This window comes from Lethenteron reissneri, unplaced genomic scaffold (assembly GCF_015708825.2).
Source record: "Lethenteron reissneri isolate LAM-NWPU_2019-01 unplaced genomic scaffold, ASM1570882v1 scaffold_1638, whole genome shotgun sequence".
NCBI lineage: Eukaryota > Metazoa > Chordata > Hyperoartia > Petromyzontiformes > Petromyzontidae > Lethenteron > Lethenteron reissneri.
In genome coordinates, this window is record NW_026891375.1 from 3241664 (window position 1) to 3264339 (window position 22676).

Below are 22676 nucleotides of genomic sequence, written 5' to 3' on the forward strand. Positions count from 1 at the left end.
GTGTGTGTTAGGGACAGTCTCGTGTGCGTTAGGGATAGTCTGGTATTCGCTAGGGATAGTGTGGTATGCGTTAGCGATAGATTGGTGTGCGTTAGAAACAATCTGGTATTCGCTAGGGATAGTGTGGTGTGCGTTAGGCATAGTGTGGTGTGCGTTAGGGACAGTCTGGTATTCGCTAGGGATAGTGTGGTATGCGTTAGGCATAGTGTGGTGTGCGTTAGGGATAGTGTGGTGTGCGCTAGGCATAGTGTGGTGTGCGTTAGGCTAGTGTGGTGTGCGTTAGGCACAGTGTGGTGTGTGTTAGGCACAGTGTGGTGTGTGTTAGGCATAGTGTGGTGTGCGTTAGGGATAGTGTGGTGTGCGCTAGGCATAGTGTGGTGTGCGTTAGGAACAGTGTGGTGTGCGTTAGGCACAGTGTGGTGTGCGTTATGCATAGTGTGGTGTGCGTTAGGCACAGCCTGGTCCATGTAAGCGAGGGATGTGTGCGTGCTATGGACAGCAGGCGTGTATTTGTCGGGGCTCAAGTCATGCAAATTGTGGATGGACGCGTTCTGGCCGGCGGTGTACGCGTCAGGGCCGATTGCGACTGTGCTGCTGCTGTTGCAGCCGCTGCTGCTGCTGCTGCTGTTGCAGTTACTGCTGCTGCTGCTGCCGCTACTGCTGCTGCTGAGTGTGGTTGAGGCGCACGCGGCGGAGATGGGCGCGTACGCTGCCGTGCTGCCAGAGGCGAGCGCGTCGTGGTCGGACCGCCGCGTACCCCGTCCGCGCAGCGGGGCTCGTGATGTGAGCGGCGGGGGCCGCCGGCGCTGCGCGTGCCGTGGCCGGCGGTCCCCGCGTCCGCCGCCTCGTGGCGGACGAGGCGAGAGAGCGCCAGCGTCGTCTCGTGTCTCCACGCCTCGAGGGCTCGCTTCTCCCAGGACAGGCGCTCCGTCTCCGCGCGGACGACGCGGAGGCTGCAGGGGACAAGGCGCACGAAGAAGCGCGCGCGCTAACCGGAGTGTCCACCATCATCCCGTGTCTCCGAACGTGTCCCCCGTGTTTCTGTGTCTCCAATCGTGTCTTCAATCGTGTGCCCTGGTGTCTCCAATTGTGTCTGTGTCTCCAATCGTGTGTCTCTGTGTCTCCAATCTTATCCCCCGTGTTTCCAATCGTGTCCCCGTTCATATGGTACAGGTACAATGGGAGGCTGACCGCTGCCCGGGTGCGGTCAAGCGATGGCTCCCTCTATGTTGATGATCTGGTGATTGCTGCTCAATCAGGAGTTGGTAACTCAACTGCTGAACCTGCATTGTGCCACTTCGTGGTGGGGCCTTACTATTGTAATGACAGTAGAGTCTACCTGCAGTGCGAGTGGACTGGTGGCCACGGGAGGTAATGACAGGGGAGTCAGCTGTGAGTGTGAAGGGACTGGTGGCCACGGGAGGTAATGACAGGGGAGTCAGTTGTGAGTGCGAAGGGACTGGTGGCCACGGGAGGTAATGACAGGGGAGTCAGTTGTGAGTGCGAAGGGACTGGTGGCCACGGGAGGTAATGACAGGGGAGTCAGCTGTGAGTGTGAAGGGACTGGTGGCCACGGGAGGTAATGACAGGGGAGTCAGCTGTGAGTGTGAAGGGACTGGTGGCCACGGGAGGTAATGACAGGGGAGTCAGCTGTGAGTGTGAAGGGACTGGTGGCCACGGGAGGTAATGACAGGGGAGTCAGCTGTGAGTGTGAAGGGACTGGTGGCCACGGGAGGTAATGACAGGGGAGTCAGTTGTGAGTGCGAAGGGACTGGTGGCCACGGGAGGTAATGACAGGGGAGTCAGCTGTGAGTGTGAAGGGACTGGTGGCCACGGGAGGTAATGACAGGGGAGTCAGCTGTGAGTGTGAAGGGACTGGTGGCCACGGGAGGTAATGACAGGGGAGTCAGCTGTGAGTGTGAAGGGACTAGTGGCCACGGGAGGTAATGACAGGGGAGTCAGCTGTGAGTGTGAAGGGACTAGTGGCCACGGGAGGTAATGACAGGGGAGTCAGTTGTGAGTGTGAAGGGACTGGTGGCCACGGGAGGTAATGACAGGGGAGTCAGCCTGCAGTGCGAGTGGACTGGTGGCCACGGGAGGTAATGACAGGGGAGTCATCTTGCAGGACGAAGGGACTGGTGGCCACGGGAGGTAATGACAGGAGAGTCAGCTTGCGGCACGAAGGGACTGGTGGCCACGGGAGGTAATGACAGGGGAGTCAGCCTGCAGTGTGAGTGGACTGGTGGCCACGGGAGGTAATGACAGGGGAGTCAGCTGTGAGTGTGAAGGGACTGGTGGCCACGGGAGGTAATGACAGGGGAGTCAGCTGTGAGTGTGAAGGGACTGGTGGCCACGGGAGGTAATGACAGGGGAGTCAGCCTGCAGTGCGAAGGAACTGGTGGCCACGGGAGGTAATGACAGGAGAGTCAGCTTGCGGCACGAAGGGACTGGTGGCCACGGGAGGTAATGACAGGGGAGTCAGCCTGCAGTGCGAGTGGACTGGTGGCCACGGAGGTAATGACAGGGGAGTCATCTTGCAGGACGAAGGGACTGGTGGCCACGGGAGGTAATGACAGGAGAGTCAGCTTGCGGCACGAAGGGACTGGTGGCCACGGGAGGTAATGACAGGGGAGTCAGCTGTGAGTGCGAAGGGACTGGTGGCCATGGGAGGTAATGACAGGGGAGTCAGCTGTGAGTGTGAAGGGACTGGTGGCCACGGGAGGTAATGACAGGGGAGTCAGCTGTGAGTGCGAAGGGACTGGTGGCCACGGGAGGTAATGACAGGAGAGTCAGCTTGCAGGACGAAGGGACTTGTGGCGAGGGAAGAGGACGGTAGAGTCTGCTGGTGGAGCGAGCGTCCAGTCAGCAAGAAGGTTCTGGAAGGGGGGGGTGAGGCCTCAGTCCGTATATAAGGGAGATACGCGGGAGACTTGGGGCAGTTGCAGTGGGGTCTCCGTCTGTTCGAGTGAACGTGTCTTCATTAAAGAAACCATCTCAAGAAAAATGTGTCAAGTCGTCTTTGCACTATCATTCCCACCAAACATAACGCATCTACCCGGGCATTTATGCAGTAAAATACCCCACCTCCTCGTGAGTGATGGGGCAGTTGTGGAGAGAAACGATGACCTCCCACACCTGAGTAGTGAGCTTGTGACCAGTACCAGTTTGGCGGCAGAGGTCTTACTCCGAATCAGTCGAGCAGCATTATCTTTTCATCGGCTGTGTAATACTGATGTGTCGGAAGTTTCCTAGTCTATCGTTCCATACGAAGCTGCAATGGGGAGACAAAGACGGCCAGGCGTAGTGTTGGCCACCTTCCCCTTCAAGTGCCGTGCCGGCCTTCATAGGTGCACGCTTATAGCACTTGCCCCAAAAGCCTATGTAGGCTACACAGGGGATCTGTGTCTTTGTTTGTGTGTGAATGAGGATCAACAAGTGTTCATCTTCTTGGTTCTTTCGGTAAAGTCGTCACGTAGAAGGGAAACAATAAAAATAATGAAATAAAACATAATAAAATAATTATCACGACGTTTCGGCTACAACGCAAGCAGCCGTCCTCAGGTGAAAACCAGGTCTGTCGAGGCGACAGCGTCTGAATGAAACAGCACCATGCTTGGAGCGTATATTTAAGCTGGGTTGGAAGGGGGGGAAAGGGCACCTTGACAAAAGAATTTGCATATCAAGAGGAATTCAGCATATTTATGGGAAATGCAGGTATGTGATTAGCACCACTTATGTCCGTGCATTATGCAGGATTAGCAGCATCAAAGGGAGGGGATATGGGAAATGCAGGTATGTGATTAGTACTACTTATGCCCGTGCATTATGCAGGATTAGCAGCATCAAAGGGAAGGGATATGGGAAATGCAGGTATGTGATTAGTACTACTTATGCCCGTGCATTATGCAGGATTAGCAGCACCGAAAGAACCAAGAAGATGAATCCCTGCAGTCATGAAAGCTTTAAATCGAGATCTACAAGTGTGTTTATAGCTCCCGGTATCTCCCCAAGTCTCCCCATGTGTCCCAATGTCTCCGTATCTCTCCCATTTGTCTCGCCTGGTATACAGCAGGTTGTGGATTTAATCCCAACCCTGACGCCCGATCTACGTCTGGAGTTTGCGTGTTCTCCCCGTGGTCGCGTGGAATTGCTTCCGGGTCCACCGGTTTTACCCTCCACATTTAGAATAAACTTTGAATAGTATTTGGCTGCTATAAATTCCCAAGTGACAAGCCACTAAATTGAGCTACCATATGCGATAGCCTTCTTCGAAAGAGCTATACGGCTCAGCGGGCCTAACCTGGTAAAACAAAAATTAAATATAGTTTATAGTTTTAGTTGAACAACCGATCTCCCCGCGTTCTCTCGAATCTCGCCGTGTCCACCCCCCCCCCCCCCCCGCTTATCTCACCGTTGCTCGTGCTCCTGTCGCAGCGATCTCATCTCCTCCTCTCGGAGGCGAAGTGTCTCCCGCATCGAGGCCTCCATCTGCACGGCCTGGTCCCGGGCGGCCTCCTCCGTGTGCAGCAGCCTCTTCAGCTCCTCGACCCGAGCGCGTCCACCCCTCTCCACCGCCTCCCTCTCCTTCACCTCACTGTCTCTCTCCTCCACCAACCCGTCTCTCTCCTCCTTCAACTCATCTCTCTCCTTCACTACAGCGTCTCTCTCCTCCTTCAACTGCACTCTATCCTCCACCACCCGGTCTCTCTCCTCCTTCATCTGGTCTCTCTCCTCCTTCAACCGGTCTCTCTCCTCCTTCAACTGGTCTCTCTCCTCCACCACCAGGTCTCTCTCCTCCTTCAACTGGTCTCGCTCCTCCTTCAACCCATCTCTCTCCTCCACCACCAGGTTTCTCTCCTTCATTACAGAGTCTCTCTCCTTCACTACAGAGTCTCTCTCCTCCACCAACTGGTCTCTCTCCTTCACTACAGAGTCCTCTCTCCTCCTTCAACTGCTCTCTCTCCTCCTTCAACCCATCTCTCTCCTCCTTCAACCGGTCTCTCTCCTCCACCACCAGGTCTCTCTCCTCCTTCAACTGGTCTCGCTCCTCCTTCAACCCATCTCTCTCCTCCACCACCAGGTTTCTCTCCTTCATTACAGAGTCTCTCTCCTTCACTACAGAGTCTCTCTCCTCCACCAACTGGTCTCTCTCCTTCACTACAGAGTCTCTCTCCTCCTTGATCCGGTCTCTCTCCTCCTTGATCTGGTCTCTCTCCTCCTTCAACTGGTCTCTCTCCTTCACTACAGAGTCTCTCTCCTCCTTGATCCGGTCTCTCTCCTCCTTCAACTGGTCTCTCTCCTTCACTACAGAGTCTCTCTCCTCCTTCATCTGGTCTCTCTCCTCCTTCAACTGGTCTCTCTCCTTCACTACAGAGTCTCTCTCCTCCTTGATCCGGTCTCTCTCCTCCTTCAACTGGTCTCTCTCCTTCACTACAGAGTCTCTCTCCTCCTTCATCTGGTCTCTCTCCTCCTTCAACTGGTCTCTCTCCTTCACTACAGAGTCTCTCTCCTCCTTGAACTGGTCTCTCTCCTCCACCACCCGGTCTCTCTCCTCCTTCAACTGGTCTCTCTCCTTCACTACAGAGACTCTCTCCTTCACTACAGAGTCTCTCTCCTTCACTACAGAGTCTCTCTCCTCCTCCTCCTCCACCACCACCACCACCGCCACGTCCGAGTCTCTCTCCGTCTCCGTGTCGTCCCCACGCTCCACCACCTCCGAGTCACTCTGGGTCCCCGTGCCGTGGCTCGGCTCCGCTGCCTGCTTCACAATCAAAAGAGACGCGAAACCATCTTCTTGGTTCTTTCGGTAAAGTCACGTAGAAGGGAAGTAATAAAATAATAAAAAATCATAAAATAAAAAAATTATTATATTTTATTATATTATTTTATTATTTTATTTTATTATTTTATTTTATTATGTTTTATTTTTATTATTTTATTATTTCCCTTCTGCGTGACTTTACCAAAAGAACCAAGAAGATGAATCCCTGCAGTCACGAAAGCTTTAAATCGAAAAATCAAAAGAGACGCGAAACCCTGAACGTTAACGCGGACTCAACGCGTGCGCGCGCAGTCAGCGATTCACAGCAACTGCTGTCTCGGGGGCGAGGCCACGTAAGGCACTTACCCACATCTATGTCGTCGAGAATGCCTCCCTCCCCTCCCTCCTCACGACCTCTGACACACAGCCAAACAAAATGGAATCGTCCGCGCGGCGTGCGAGCGTTTGACAGCGCGCCGATTATTACCGTAGACACGGCTCGATTCGCCCGGCGAGGTCGGGAGAACGATCGTCGCAAACGCAATTTGGCGATTAGATAAGCGACGTGTTTCACCCGAGTCCTCGCCCGCATGTTGAACTTCTTTTGCACAGTACGTAGCCAGCCGTGCTAATCGGAGGTGCGGGGGAAGCAGCAACAATCTAAACACAAAAAAGCAGTCCTAAAGAAATTCGTTTTAAATCCAGGTGATTTAAGTGCACAGCTCAAAGCGGCTTCCTAATTATCGGAAGAGCGTTCCAGACGGCCGCAAAAGCAGCGCGTCTGAAAGCGCCGCGCTACGCAGTGGCCGTCTTTGTTCGCTGAGCGAGCCAAAGGCCGCTCTGCGAGTATGACGACCGGAGTTTGAGCGATGGTGGTTTATGCTCCTTGACGAGCTCCGTGAGTTGTTGCGCTTCAATTGTTGGCAAGCGCTTCGTGCGCGCAACGAACGCCGCCGCTCGCGATCAGCCACGTCACCACGCAAGCCTCCCTTCGTCCTGCTCCCCTCCCTACCTCCCTCCCGCCCCCCGCTCCATACTTTACCTTCTCTGCTTGCACCGTGGGACTCTGCTCTGTGAGATGAGCGTCTCTCCTCTTGCAGCACCGCACCACTTGCGCCAGGGTCTGCGGTAAACGCGCGCGCGGAACAGACAAAGGGGGCCCCCCGTGTAGCCTTCAAGGGACCGTTGGAGCGAGTGCCGTTAGCGAGAGTAGCAGCAGCACCTACGAAGGCCGGCACGGCACACGAACGGCCGGGTTGGCGAGCACCACGCTCGACCGCCTTGGTTTCGCACCAGGTACTCGTTCGAGGCTGATTCGACCTCGGGGAGGCCCAGGAGCGATTCAGGTTATCGTTACTGGTGTTGGCCGTGAGCGGGAATCGAACTGGGGTCGCTGAAGTTCTTAGCGCGGCGCCTTAACTGCCACTCTACCGCTCCCCACAAAGATTCCCCGTGCAGCCTTAAACCGTTGGGGCAAGTGCTGTTAGCGAGAGGAACCTTTCGTGACTGCAGAGATTCATCTTCTTGGTTCTTTCGGTAAAGTCACGTAGAATGGAAATAATAATAAAATAATAAAAATGAAACATAATAAAATAATTCTCACGACGTTTCGGCCACAACGCAAGCGGCCGTTCTCAGGTGAGGAACAGGTCAGAAGACAAAGTCATTCAGACTCTGTCGTCTCGACAGACCTGTTCCTCACCTGAGGACGGCCGCTTGCGTTGTGGCCGAAACGTCGTGAGAACTATTTTATTTTTATTATTTTATTATTTCCATTCTACGTGACTTTACCGAAAGAACCAAGAAGACGAGAGGAACCTATGAAGGCAGGCACGGCACACGAGGGGGTCGGTGGCTAGCACCACGCCCGGCCACATTTTGGGCCTCTGGGCTTGGCGCTCAGCGGCCGTGATTCAAAAATAAACGCGGAGGCAGAGACGGCAAAACAGTGCAGACCTCTCCAGATGATTGGCTACGTACGTTTGGCTACGTACGTTTGGCTAAGTTCGACGTACATACTAAACTATCTTTTACTTTAGAAGCGACCGGGCCACAAATTAATTGGCTTATCATTGCGTGGAAATTTCTAGCAGCCAAATACCACGGACGCATGTTTCAAAATGGAGGGAAAAACCAAAGGACCCGGAGAAAAATCCACGCAACCACGGGGAGAGAGAGACACACAAACTCCACATATACAGCAGCAGGCATCGTCAGGGTTCGGGAACGAGCCCACGGCCTCCTGTATACCAGTCGAGCTCGTTAACGTCTCCTAGCCACCGTGGCGAGACAGAAGTGAACCACCCCTCACCTCATCCAGCTGCCTCACCACCGCCTCCCTGCGCCGCTCCATCTCCACGGCGACGTCCAGGGCCTGGCGAGTCTCGCGCAGCCTGCTGAGGGCCCAGGCGAGGCGGCGCTGGGTGACTCGGTGACGTTTCCTCTCCCTTGTGGAGGGGGGGCGGGGAGGTAAGGAGGACACGATCATTAAGCATCATTGACGGCGATGACGAATCAGCGATCACCATTGGAACCTCATTTGCTAGTAAAAAATAAAATTGTTTTTTTAACCTTTTTTTTTTACTGGCAAATGAGGTTCCAATGGTGTAAATGCTTTACCCCGAGCTCTCGTACTCTGATGGTGCGTTGTCTTTGAGTTGTGCGCCTTTTAGCGTCATCTGGTCCAACCCATGTGAGATTAGGCTCTAAGGAAAGCTGTCTCGGGTGTGGACCAATCAACTTCAAGGACGCCTTCTTACGTGTTCAACCGACTTACCTCAGGGCAGCTGCCCAAGGCCCCATCTCCTCCCCGCGCCGCTTCAGGAGGACGAGCAGGAGGTTCACGATGGCCGGCATGCGATGCAGTCCGCCGCTCAGCATGGCCGCCGCAGAGGCAGGGGACGGCTGCTGCTGCTGCTGGCGGAGACTCGAGACGCGGGTGACGTGGGGAGATGCGGGGACGCGTGGGGAGACCGAGGGAGACGCGGGGACACCGGGGGAGAGACTGCGACACGCAGCGAGATTAGGGGAGCTTTGGGAGGCTGGAGAGACGCAGCGAGACATAGAGAGGTCAGGGGGAACACGGGAGGTTGGAGAGAGACAGGGAGACACAGGAAGCCCAGAGGAGACACGGGGACCGCAAAAGAGACTGGAGACGGAGAGAGATGGAAAGCAGAGGGGAGAAGAGGGGGAGTGCCGGAGAGCGAAGAGTCTCTGGGGAGAGAGGCCCGGGGAGTGGGAGTCCTCTGTGTGCGAGTGAGCGCGCAGACGCTCCGGTGAGGGGTCACTGTCGTGTGCGGGTGAGCGTGGTGCAAGTGAGCGCGCGGGTGAGTGCGTACACGAGTGTTCGCTACGTGGTTCAGGTGAACTAGCATGTGAATGTTCGGGTGTCCGCTCGTTCAAACCTTCAGCTTCACTGCGAGGCGAGTGGGTAAGTGAGCGTTCAGGTAAGTGGGCAGTTGAATAGTCGAGCGAGTGTGTAGGCGAGTATTCAGGCGAGTAGGTGGGTGAGCGTTCATTCAATTGTTCGTGTTCATCGCGAAGTGAGTGGAGAGGTGAACGTGTAGATGAGTGATGATTCAATCCTTCAGCTTCATCGTGAGCTGCACGTGTGGGCGAGTCTTCAGGTGAGAATGTAGGCGAGCGAATAGGCGTGTCCATCGATGCACGTCGATCCAGTCCCATGGACTCCTCTCCACGTGACTCCATCACCCGACCCCCACAATGCACCATTGCTGCCACTTGCTCCGGGGAATTGTGGGAGTCCAGCGGGGGTGGCTGCCCCCCCACGGAAGTCACCGCCATCCTGGCTCGACTGACCAATCAGGAGCTGCCTTGAGAAACCCCGTCAGCCAATGGAAAGGCTGGCTTGGGAGAGAGGTTGCCGTGGCGACGGTGGTGGGTAGCTGAGTCTGTGGCGGGAGGGAGATGGGAAGGGGGTGAGCAGCTTGGTGAGTAAATGGGTGGGAGGTGTAGGGGAGGGTGGGCGAGTGGGTGGGTTGGCGAGTGGGTGAGTTGGTGAGTGGGTGGCTTGGTGAGTGGGTGAGTTGGTGAGTGAGTGGGTTGGTGAGTGGGTGGGTGAGTGAGCACTTTGGTGAGTAAATGGGTGGGAGGTGTATGGGAGGGTGGGCGAGTGGGTGGGTTGGCGAGTGGGTGAGTTGGTGAGTGAGTGGTTTGGTGAGTGGGTGGGTGAGTGAGTAGTTGGGTGAGTAAATGGGTGGGAGGTGTAGGGGAGGGTGGGCGAGTGGGTGGGTTGGTGAGTGGGTGGGTGAGTGAGGAGGTGGGTGGGTTGGTGAGTGAGTTGGTGAGTGGGTGAGTTGGTGAGTGGGTGAGTTGGCGAGTGGGTGAGTTGGTAAGCGAGTGGGTTGGTGAGTGGGTGAGTGAGTGAGCAGTTTGGTGAGTAAATGGGTGGGAGGTGTAGGGGAGGGTGGGCGAGTGGGTGGGTTGGTGAGTGGGTGAGTTGGCGAGTGGGTGAGTTGGTGAGTGAGTGGGTTGGTGAGTGGGTGGGTGAGTGAGCAGTTTGGTGAGTAAATGGGTGAGAGGTGTAGGGAAGGGTGGGCGAGTGGGTGAGTTGGTGAGTGGGTGAGTGAGTGGGTTGGTGAGTGGGTGGGTGAGTGAGAAATTTGGTGAGTAAATGGGTGGGAGGTGTAGGGGAGGGTTGGTGAGTGGGTGAGTTGGTGAGTGAGTGGGTTGGTGAGTGGGTGGGTGAGTGAGTAGTTGGGTGAGTAAATGGGTGGGAGGTGTAGGGGAGGGTGGGCGAGCGGGTGGGTTGGTGAGTGGGTGAGTTGGTGAGTGGGTGAGTTGGTGAGTTGGTGAGTGGGTGAGTTGGTGAGTGGGTGAGTTGGTGAGTTGGTGAGTGGGTGAGTTGGTGAGTGAGTGGATTGGTGAGTGGGTGAGTTGGTGAGTGGGTGAGTTGGTGAGTGAGTGGGTTGGTGAGTGGGTGGGTGAGCAGTTTGGTGAGTAAATGGGTGGGAGGTGTAGGGGAGGGTGGGCGAGTGGGTGGGTTGGTGAGTGAGTGAGTTGGTGAGTGGGTGAGTTGGTGAGTGAGTGGGTTGGGGAGTGAGTGAGTTGGTGAGTGGGTGAGTTGGTGAGTGGGTGAGTTGGTGAGTGAGTGGGTTGGTGAGTGGGTGGGTGAGCAGTTTGGTGAGTAAATGGGTGGGAGGTGTAGGGGAGGGTGGGCGAGTGGGTGGGTTGGTGAGTGAGTGAGTTGGTGAGTGGGTGAGTTGGTGAGTGAGTGGGTTGGTGAGTGAGTGAGTTGGTGAGTGGGTGAGTTGGTGAGTGGGTGAGTTGGTGAGTGAGTGGGTTGGTGAGTGGGTGGGTGAGCAGTTTGGTGAGTAAATGGGTGGGAGGTGTAGGGGAGGGTGGGCGAGCGGGTGGGTTGGTGAGTGAGTGAGTTGGTGAGTGGGTGAGTTGGTGAGTGAGTGGGTTGGTGAGTGAGTGGGTTGGTGAGTGAGTGAGTTAGTGAGTGGGTGAGTGGGTGAGTTGGTGAGTGGGTGAGTTGGTGAGTGGGTGAGTTGGTGAGTGAGTGGGTTGGTGAGTGAGTGGGTTGGTGAGTGAGTGAGTTAGTGAGTGGGTGAGTTGGTGAGTGGGTGAGTTGGTGAGTTGGTGAGTGGGTGAGTTGGTGAGTGGGTAAGTTGGTGAGTGGGTGAGTTGGTGAGTGGGTGAGTTGGTGAGTGGGTGAGTGGGTGGGTGAGTGAGCAGTTGGGTGAGTAAATGGGTGGGAGGTGTAGGGGAGGGTGGGTGAGTGGGTGAGTTGGTGAGTGGGTGAGTTGGTGAGTGGGTGAGTTGGTGAGTGGGTGAGTTGGTGAGTGGGTGAGTTGGTGAGTTGGTGAGTGGGTGAGTTGGTGAGTGGGTGAGTTGGTGAGTGAGTGGTTGGTGAGTGGGTGAGTTGGTGAGTGGGTGAGTTGGTGAGTGAGTGGGTTGGTGAGTGGGTGAGTTGGTGAGTGAGTGGGTTGGTGAGTGGGTGAGTTGGCAAGTGGGTTAGTTGGTGAGTGGCAGTGGGGTGGGTGAGTGAGTTGGTGAGTGGTGAGTGGTGAGTTGGTGAGTGAGTGGGTTGGTGAGTGGGTGAGTGGGTTGGTGAGTGCGAGCGTTTGACCGAAAGAACCAAGAAAATGAATCCCTGCAGTCACGAAAGCTTTAAATCCAAATGTATTTATACTGCACGAGAAATCCGATGAGCTATGAAGCTCTTTCATTGCAGATGTTTCTAAACGTTAAAACAACAACGAACGCAACACACAAACACGATGTGAGTGCAAAGTATAAGAAGGGTAAACAATTCACTTAAACGTAAAAAGTAAACTATATGTTGTTATTTTACAAAGTAAAATAAATCCCACTGAGGTATTAACCCACAAACCTCGTGTTCCACAGTGCACACTTGCCCCTACAGTCTGTTACAGGCTACACGGGGGACCTTTGTTTTGTTGTATATCTGTGGAGGTGGGTGGACTACGCACCAAGTACTCATTTGAGGCTGAGCCGACCTAGGGGAGGCACAGGACCGGTTCTAATAATCGTCACCGGGTGTTGGCGGTGAGCGGTAGTGTATCTAACCGCTCCCCACACACAGATGTACACACATTCATGCATATTCACACACACAGATGGTTATTCGTAGACAAATATGGTTGGTTATTCGTATACACACAGATGTACACACACACACTCGCCTCACCTACCTCGCGTTTTTTTCTCTTATTCTTCTTCTTTCAGGCGTTCGCTCGATCTCGAGTGCCGCCTTTACGCTTTGAGTTAAAGTTTTTTGTTAAAATATATTAATATTTTAAAACTAAGTTCATAATTTACCTCAGACTCCTTCGCGGCTTTCAATCACCGCCAACCGTTTGCGGGGGGAGGGGGGGGGGAGCCGGCTGTTGGTACCGGTCACGTGACGCCAACGCCGCGTCGTGATTGGCCCGATTTGGATTTCCCGCCAAAACGACCGGAGCCAACCAGAGCTCGCGCGGGGAGTCCGGCGGGAAGGGACCCGGATGCTCATCTGCATTGGGAAATTTGAAGTCTTATTGGTGGGGTGCTTATGTGAACTGGGAAATTAAACGTCTATAGTATTGATTGATTATAATCGATTAGCAGACGCGAATAGCAAACCTGTCAACCGCTGATCAGTGCCCGAGCTTGTCACCCCCGTGCCCCTACACTACTATACACTACTTTACACTACACTATACACTACACTATACACTACACTATACACTACACTATACACTACACTATACACTACTTTACACTACACTATACACTACACTATACACTACACTATACACTACTTTACACTACACTATACACTACTTTACACTACACTATACACTACACTATACACTACTTTACACTACACTATACACTACACTATACACTACACTACTACACTATACACTACACTATACACTACTTTACACTACACTATACACTACACTACTACACTATACTATACACTACACTATACACTACACTATACACTACACTACTATACACGACACTACTATACACTATACACTACACTATACACTACACTACACTATACACTACACTATACACTACACTATACACTACACTATACACTACACTATACACTACACTACTATACACTACACTACACTTACACTACACTACACACTACACTATACACTACACTATACACTACACTACTATACACTACACTATACACTACACTATACACTACACTACACTATACACTACACTATACACTACACTACTATACACTACACTATACACTACACTACACACTACACTATACACTACACTACTATACTATACACTACACTATACACTACACTATACACTACACTACTATACACGACACTACTATACACTATACACTAAACTATACACTACACTATACACTACACTACTATACACTACACTACACACTACACTATACACTACACTATACACTACACTACACACTACTATACACTACACTATACACTACACTATACACTACACTACTATACACTACACTATACACTACACTATACACTACTACACACTACACTATACACTACACTATACACTACCACATACCTGTCAGACCTTATTAATCACCAGACCGCTGCGACAATTGTTTCGCAAGCGACCTGGCGAATGGACAATAGCTCTCGCAAGCGGCTGGCTGCTTCATCATCATCATCACCGTGGCCACCATCGCGTGGAAATGTCTAGCGGGAGCCAAGACTCTGAAACGCCGCGTGTGATGTCGATTCTAAATGTGGAGGGGGAAAAATTTAACCCGTAAAAATAAAGTTTTTCACTATAATCCTTTATATGCGTGGCGGCTAGAGTCCTCTCGTCCTCTGGCTTGAGATGGCTGCCTCCTATGGGTCAGATAATTGCCTGCCACCATTAAGCAATTGGTAATTAAATATTTTTAAAAAAATCCTAAAAGGTGTAACATTTTAGAGAAATTTTTTTCACGAAAATTAATTGTCACGCACAACGAGTCTGTGTGCAAAATGTCAGCTCGATTGGATCACGGGAAGTGGGTTAAAAAACGACCGAAAGATTTGCACGGTCGTAAGCAAGCAAGCAAGTGAACTTAATATAAAGAATTTAAAAAGCGGAGGACCCAGAGAGAGAAATCCACGCGACCACGGGGAGAGACACAGAGAGAGAGATTTACAAACTCCGAATATACAGCAGGTGTCAGGGTCGGGATGGAACTCACGACCTCCTGCGTACCAGGCGAGGTATTTAACATCTCCTAGCCACCGTGATGATGATGATGAGAGACAGACACGCAAACTCCAAATCGACAGCAGCAGGCGTCAGGGTCGGGATCGAACCCACGACTTCCTGTATACCAGGCGAGGTAGTCAACATCTAGCCACCGTGATGATGACGAGAGAGACGCAAACTCCAAATACACAGCAGCAGCAGGCGTCAGGGTCAGGATGGAACCCACGACCTCCTGTAGACCAGGCGAGGTAGTTAACATCTCCTAGCCACCGTGACGATGATGATGATGAGAGAGAGACGCAGACTCCAAATCGACAGCAGCAGGCGTCAGGGTCGGTATCGAACCCACGACCTCCTGTACACCAGGCGAGGTAGTTAACCTCTAGCCACCGTGATGATGACGAGAGAGACGCAAACTCCAAATATACATCAGCAGCAGGCGTCAGGGTCGGGATGGAACCCACGACCTCCTGTAGACCAGACGAGGTAGTTAACATCTCCTAGCCACCGTGATGATGATGATGAAAGAGAGACACGCAGACTCCAAATCTACAGCTGCAGGCGTCAGGGTCGGGATCGAACCGACGACGTCCTGTAGACCAGGCGAGGTAGTCAACATCTCCTAGCCACCATGATGATGAGAGAGACGCACACTCCAAATATACAGCAGCAGCAGGCGTCAGGGTCAAGATCGAACCCATGACCTCCTGTATACCAGGCGAGGGAGTTAACATCTCATAGCCACCGTGATGATGATGATGAGAGAGAGACGCAAACTCCGAATCTACAGCAGCAGCAGGCGTCAGGGTCGGGATCGAACCCACGACCTCCAGTCGACCCCCGTGGTCGCGTGGATTTCTCTCCAGTTTTCCCTTCCACATTTAGAAGTTTGCACTTGAGAGTATTTGGCTCCTGCTACACATGTCCACGTGATGAGCCACTTCACTGTGGCCATTGGGCATTATCTCGCAGAGAGAGAGAGACACACACAGAGACACACAGAGAGATACACACAGACAGACACACAGAGAGAGACACACAGAGATTCACACAGACAGACACAGAGAGAGACAAATAGAGAGACACACAGAGAGATACCCACAGAGAGAGACATACAGACAGACACAGAGAGAGAGACACAGAGGGAGATACAACACAGAGACACACAGAGAGAGACACAGAGACACACACAGAGAGACACACAGAGACACACAGGCAGAGAGAGTCACACAGAGACACACAGGCAGAGAGAGACACACACACAGACACACAGAGAGAGACAACCACTCACCAACCCGCTAAACCACTCACTCACCGCCCGCTCATCCACTCACTCACCAACCCACTCACCACCCACTCAACCACTCACCACCCAGCTAAAATACTCACCAACCCACTCACTCACCACCCTCTCAACCACTCACCAAAACACTCACCCACTTAGCAACCCACTCACCACCCTCTCAACCACTCACCAAAACACTCACCCACTTAGCAACCCACTCACCACCCTCTCAACCACTCACCAAAACACTCACCCACTTAGCAACCCACTCACCACCCTCTCAACCACTCACCAAAACACTCACCCACTTAGCAACCCACTCACCACCCTCTCAACCACTCACCAAAACACTCACCCACTTAGCAACCCACTCACCACCCTCTCAACCACTCACCAAAACACTCACCCACTTAGCAACCCACTCACCACCCTCTCAACCACTCACCAAAAACACTCACCCACTTAGCAACCCACTCACCACCCTCTCAACCACTCACCAAAACACTCACTCACTTAGCAACCCACTCACCACCCTCTCAACCACTCACCAAAACACTCACCCACTTAGCAACCCACTCACCACACTCTCAACCACTCACCAAAACACTCACCAACTTAGCAACCCACTCACCACCCTCTCAACCACTCACAAAAACACTCACCCACTTAGCAACCCACTCACCACCCTCTCAACCACTCACCAAAACACTCACCCACACCAACACACTCAACCGAGCCACTCACGTTATCACAACACTCACCAACCCCACCAACACCCACAAGAAACTTCATCCATTCACTCACTCACCCATCCACTCACTCACCTACCAGCTCACTCACGGCATCACGCGCTCACTCATCCACTCACTCGCTCACCCAACTCGCCCGCTCGCTCACATACTCATCTACTCGCCCAGTCACTCGCCCACTCGCTCACCCACTCGCTCACGCACTCGCCCACGCACTCGCCCACTCACGAACTCACACACTCATCTCCCCACACACTCACTCACTCGCCCACACACTCACCTACTCGCTCACTCACTCGCACACACAATCACTCACCTATTCGCTCACGCACTCGCCCACTCACTCACACAATCACTAACCTACCCACTCATCTACTCACAACCCGCTCACTCATTCCCTCACTCACTCGCTCATCTACTCAGACACGAGCTCACTCTCTCGCGCACTCGCCCACTCACTCGCACAATCACGAACTCACCCATTCATCCACTCACACACTCACTCATCCACTCACCGAAAAACTCACCCCACGGGCCAACCCACTCACTCACTCACCAACCCACCCACCCCCCCTCCCCGCCCTGGTGAGTGTGCGGTGAGTGAGAGCAGGCGAGGGGTGGGACTTGCGTCTGTACAGACTCTGCTTTATTCCATCTCCATAGGACACAGGACAGCCGGGACACATCGCGACATCCAGGACACACGGGGGGGGGGGGGGGGCAGTCAGGACACACCTGGGCACCAGACAGCGTGCATACAACCACTCACATACACAGTACATAATACAAAGATTCCCCGTATAGCCTTAACATACTGTTGGGGTAAGTGCTGTTAGCGAGCACCTACACACACACTCTTACATACAAATCCACACAGATATACACACACAGACACACACACAGACACACACACAGACAGACACACACACAGTCACACAGACACAAACACACAGACACACACAGACATACAGACATACACACAGACACACATATACACACAGAGATACACACACACAGACACACACACAGACACACACTTACATACCAAGACAAAGATGCCCCGTGTAGCCTCGACAAGGACGTTTGGGGGGGTTGGGACAAGTGCTGTTTGCGCGCACAGTTAGAGAGACACCTCCCCCATCATCTCCCGAGCGGGAACACGACACACGGGGACACGGACACACACATAGACACACACACAGACACACACACAGACATACACACACAGACACACACACACACGGGGACACGCGGATACACATAGACACACACACATACACAGACACATACACAGACACAGACATACAGACACATACATACAGACACACACAGACACACATACAGACACAGACACACACACACACACGGGGACACGCGGATACACATAGACACACACACATACACATACACAGACATACAGACACAGACACATACATACAGACACACACAGACACACACACAGACACACATACAGACACAGACACACACACACGGGGACACGCGGACACACATAGACACACAGACACATAGACACACAGACACACACACAGACACACACACACGTGGACACGCTCGCCAGGGAAGCATCGACTGCTACAGAGGGCAGCAGGTGGCGTGGTGGGGGCAGACGATGACAGACGCGGAGGGCAGCAGATGCTGTGATAACAGGGCAGCGTGAGCCATGGTGTGAGACACAGGGCAGCAGATGCCGTGATAAGAGGGCAGCATGAACCATGGTGTGAGACACAGGGCAGCAGATGCTGTGATAAGAGGGCAGCATGAACCATGCTGGGAGACACAGGGCAGCAGATGCTGTGATAACAGGGCAGCATGAGCCATGCTGGGAGACACAGGGCAGCAGATGGTGTGATAAGGGGGCAGCATGAACCATGGTGTGAGACACAGGGCAGCAGATGGTGTGATAAGAGGGCAGCATGAACCATGCTGGGAGACACAGGGCAGCAGATGCTGTGATAACAGGGCAGCATGAGCCATGCTGGGAGACACAGGGCAGCAGATGGTGTGATAACAGGGCAGCATGAACCATGGTGTGAGACACAGGGCAGCAGATGCTGTGATAAGGGGGCAGCATGAACTATGGTGTGAGACACAGGGCAGCAGATGCTGTGATAAGGGGGCAGCATGAGCCATGGTGTGAGACACAGGGCAGCAGATGTGAAGACAACGGGCAGCCGACGTTACACAGAGGGCAGCGGGGAGCCTGCGACATTAAAGAAAAGAAGGGCAGGGGGGGGGGGAAGGAGGGTGAACGGAGCAGACGCGAGACAAAAGGGCAGTCTGGTCTCACTAATAGCACGCAGCACATCAAACGAACCAAGCGCCCGGTTTTCCATGCTCCCTTTGTTCTGGATTCAAACCTGTCACCTCTGACCTTCGGGGACGAGGGGGGGGGGGTCCCACCGGTTGGGTCGCTGGCAGTGGCCGTGACCACATCTCGGGGTGGAGAGGGGAGGGGAGGGGGGTGGGGTCACGTGGCCGCGTCTGAGATACGAAATCCGGTGCCGCTGAGATCCTGGGTTCAAGCCCCTGGGTCTGGGTGTCTCTCTCTGTCTCTCTGGCTTATATAGGGTTCAGAATTGCCGCGTCAACCAACACCGCTAACAACCTGGGTTCAAGCCCTGGGTCTGGGTGTCTCTCTCTCTCTTAGGGGGTTCAGAATTGCCGTGTCAACCAACACCGCTAACAACCTGGGTTCAAGCCCTGGGTCTGGGTGTCTCTCTCTCTCTTAGGGGGTTCAGAATTGCCGTGTCAACCAACACCGCTGAGATCCTGGGTTCAAGCCCTGGGTCTGGGTGTCTCTCTCTCTCTGTGTGTGTGTCCTATGGGGTTCAGAATTGCCGCGTCAACCAACACCGCTAAGAACCTGGGTTCAAGAACTGGGTCTGGGTGTCTCTCTCTCTCTCAGGGGGTTCACGATGGCCGTGTCAACCAACACCGCTGAGATCCTGGGTTCAAGCCCTGGGTCTGGGTGTCTCTCTCTCTCTCTCTTAGGGGGTTCACAATGGCCGTGTCAACCAACACCGCTGAGATCCTGAGTTCAAGCCCTGGGTCTGGGTGTCTCTCTCTCTCTCTCTTAGGGGGTTCACAATGGCCGTGTCAACCAACACCGCTGAGATCCTGAGTTCAAGCCCTGGGTCTGGGTGTCTCTCTCTCTCTTAGGGGGTTCACAATGGCCGTGTCAACCAACACCGCTGAGATCCTGGGTTCAAGCCCTGGGTCTGGGTGTCTCTCTCTGTCTCTCTGGTTTATTGGGTTAACAATGGCAGATGGGATGCTGGGTTTGAACTGGGACTCTGAACATCAAGAAACCCCGAGTATGATTCTTGAATCTCTCTCTCCGCCCCCCTGTGGAGTCGCGCGCGCAAACATTGCAGCTCTCAGAGGAGAGGCTTCTAGGACCCCAGGGCACGCGTCACGAATAATCCACCACAAGTTGCCTGATGATGCTGCGTTGGTTTGCAACGGTGGGCAAAAGGACAGCCAACAACAGCACCACCACCCACCACCCACCACCACCACCCACCCACCCACCCACCACCACCACCCACCCACCACCACCACCCACCCACCCACCACTATCCACCCACCCACCCACCCACCACCACCCACCCACCCACCACCACATCAATGAACACAGCAAATCGGCGCCGTGCAAAGTGTCCCTGGGAAAAATGTCAATAGATTTTGTGTAAGTTGCTTTAAAAAATTGAATCATCAGCATCATCATCATTGTCGTCACTTATTACACGTGACAGTAACAATCCCATCATGCACACGCGAGGAAGGGGTGGGAGGGTGTGAAGAGCTTCATAGCTCATCGGATTCCTCTATCCTGCAGTATAAATAGAAGATGCATACTATTAGTTCTTTCGGTAAAGTCACCATATAGGTAAAAAATGAAATTAAAATTAATTAAAAATAAAAACAATAAAATCACGACGTTTCGGAGGCAACCCAAGCTTCCGTCTTCAGGTGAAAATGTCACAGCAAAAAAATCTGTGTGATACAAAAATCTGTATCTAGTGAATATTAGTGGTACCCTTAATTCTTTCGGTAAAGTCACGTAGGTAAAAATTTAAATTAATATTAAAAAATATATATTTTTTATTAATTTTAATTTCATTTTAAAAGTCACGGAGGTAAAAAAATGAAATTAAAATTAATAAAAAAAAAATATTTTCTGTATCAAGTGACACAGATTTTTGCTGTGACAGTTCCACCTGAAGACGGAAGCTTGTGTTGCCTCCGAAACGTCGTGATTTTATATTTTTTTTATTATTATAATTTTTTATTAATTTTTATTCAATTTTTTACCTACGTGACTTTACCGAAAGAACTAAGAGTATGAATCCTTGCAGTCACGAAAGCTTCAAATCTAGAAATAGAAGATTGTCTGATAATTATTCCCCCTGATGAATGGAATAAATTGGGCGCCGCATTGGTGGAGAGGTGGGACGTGACATGCCCATATATGGGATAGTGGGCGTCAACTTGTCTTAAGAGGGCGTGTCCATGCCCATATATGGGATAGTGGGCGTCAACTTGTCTTAAAAGGGCGTGTCCATGCCCATATATAGAGTAATGGGCGTGGCCTTGTCTAAAGAGGGCGTGTCCATACCAATATTAGTGGTACTCTTAGTTCTTTCGGTAAAGTCACGTAGGTAAAAAATGAAATTTAATTTAATTAAAAAAAATATTTTTTATTAATTTTAATTTCATTTTTAAAGTCACGTAGGTAAAACAATGAAATAAAAATTAATAAAAAATAAAATAATTTTTTTTGAATGAAATTAAAATAAATAAAAACAAATATTTTATTTTTTAGTAATTTTAATTTCATTCAAAAAATTTTATTTTATTTTTTATTAATTTTAATTTCATTTTTACCTACGTGAATTTAAAAATGAAATTAAAATGATTAAAAAATATTTTATTTTTTATTAATTTTAATTTCATTCAAAAAATTGTATTTTATTTTTTATTAATTTTAATTTCATTTTTTTACCTACGTGAATTTAAAAATGAAATTAAAATGATTAAACATTTTTTTATTAATTATTTATTTTAATTTCATTTTTTACCTACACGGTGACTTTACCGAAAGAACTAAGAATATGAATCCTTGCAGTCACGAAAGCTTCAAATCTAGAAATATTAGTGGTCTTGTCTAAAAGAGGGCGTGTCCGTATGTAAAGAGGGCGTGTCCATGCCCATATATGGGCCGCTGGGCGTGGCATTACCAGAAGAGGGCGTGTCCATGCCCGAATATGGGCCGCTGGGCGTGTATTACCCACACGCGGTTTTTCGGATCGTGAATCGAAGCAGTTCCTGCGTGTAATCGATTCCCGCGCGCAGTCGATCCGGCAGCCGCCGCAGCGTTCAAAGAGCGAGCGAGCGATTCAATCCGGCGCGTTAATCGCCGCGTCGATCCACCCGCAATCGGATCGGGTTGATTTGCTATCGGCTGGTCACAGTGGCAGGGAATTTTCGTGTTACTTTTTGCAACTTTTAAAAACTTTATTCTTAATTTTTTTTTATTTTAGCGTCTTGCTCACCCCCCCACCCCCTCCCCCAATGATAGGGGTTTTTTTTTGGTACGTTACGTAATGTTGAACTTCTTTCACACCGTACTTGGTACATCCCTCCCCCCCCCGCACCTCCACGTGTGACAAAGCGCTTCACAGCTTATCGGATTCACCATCATCACCACCCCTCCCTCGTCCAGTTTAAATGACACCCCAACCCCATAGTCAAGGCAAAGATCCCCCGTGTAGCCTCAACGGACTGTAGGGGCAAGTGCTGTTAGCGAGCAGCCCCACCACCCAACCGCACGACGTCGTCTGAACGGCTGTCGCGTGCCCGGCCGACGTCACAGAACGGAAGTGACGTCACAGCCCGGAAGTGACGTCACAGACCGGAGCCGACGTCACAGCCATGCACGTGCCTACGCGTGCAATCGTGCGTGCGTCGATACTTTGTTTTCGTAGCCAACGGCGGCTCGTCGTAGGTTCGGGGGTGAGGCTCGAACGACCAAACCAACACGGGCAGCAGTGACGACGACGACGGCGACGAGTTTTAAGGAAATGAATTTTTCCGATCGAGTCGTTTAAAAGTGCCACGCTCATTTCCTTAAAACAGTCGGTGG

The 22676-nt window shown here is 52.0% G+C and overlaps 1 protein-coding gene across 1 annotated transcript; it reads right to left on the reverse strand.

Annotated features, from left to right (window-relative positions):
• Nucleotides 1-654: 654 nt before the first annotated feature.
• Nucleotides 655-12614, reverse strand: LOC133362973 (trichohyalin-like). The gene is given in 8 exon segments (XM_061581951.1): nucleotides 655-717; nucleotides 758-953; nucleotides 4412-4713; nucleotides 4715-5761; nucleotides 6804-6884; nucleotides 8073-8208; nucleotides 8538-9672; nucleotides 12442-12614. Coding segments are annotated over 7 exon segments (1929 nt in total). The 5' UTR covers nucleotides 8642-9672; nucleotides 12442-12614.
• Between the last annotated feature and the right edge of the window lie 10062 nt (nucleotides 12615-22676).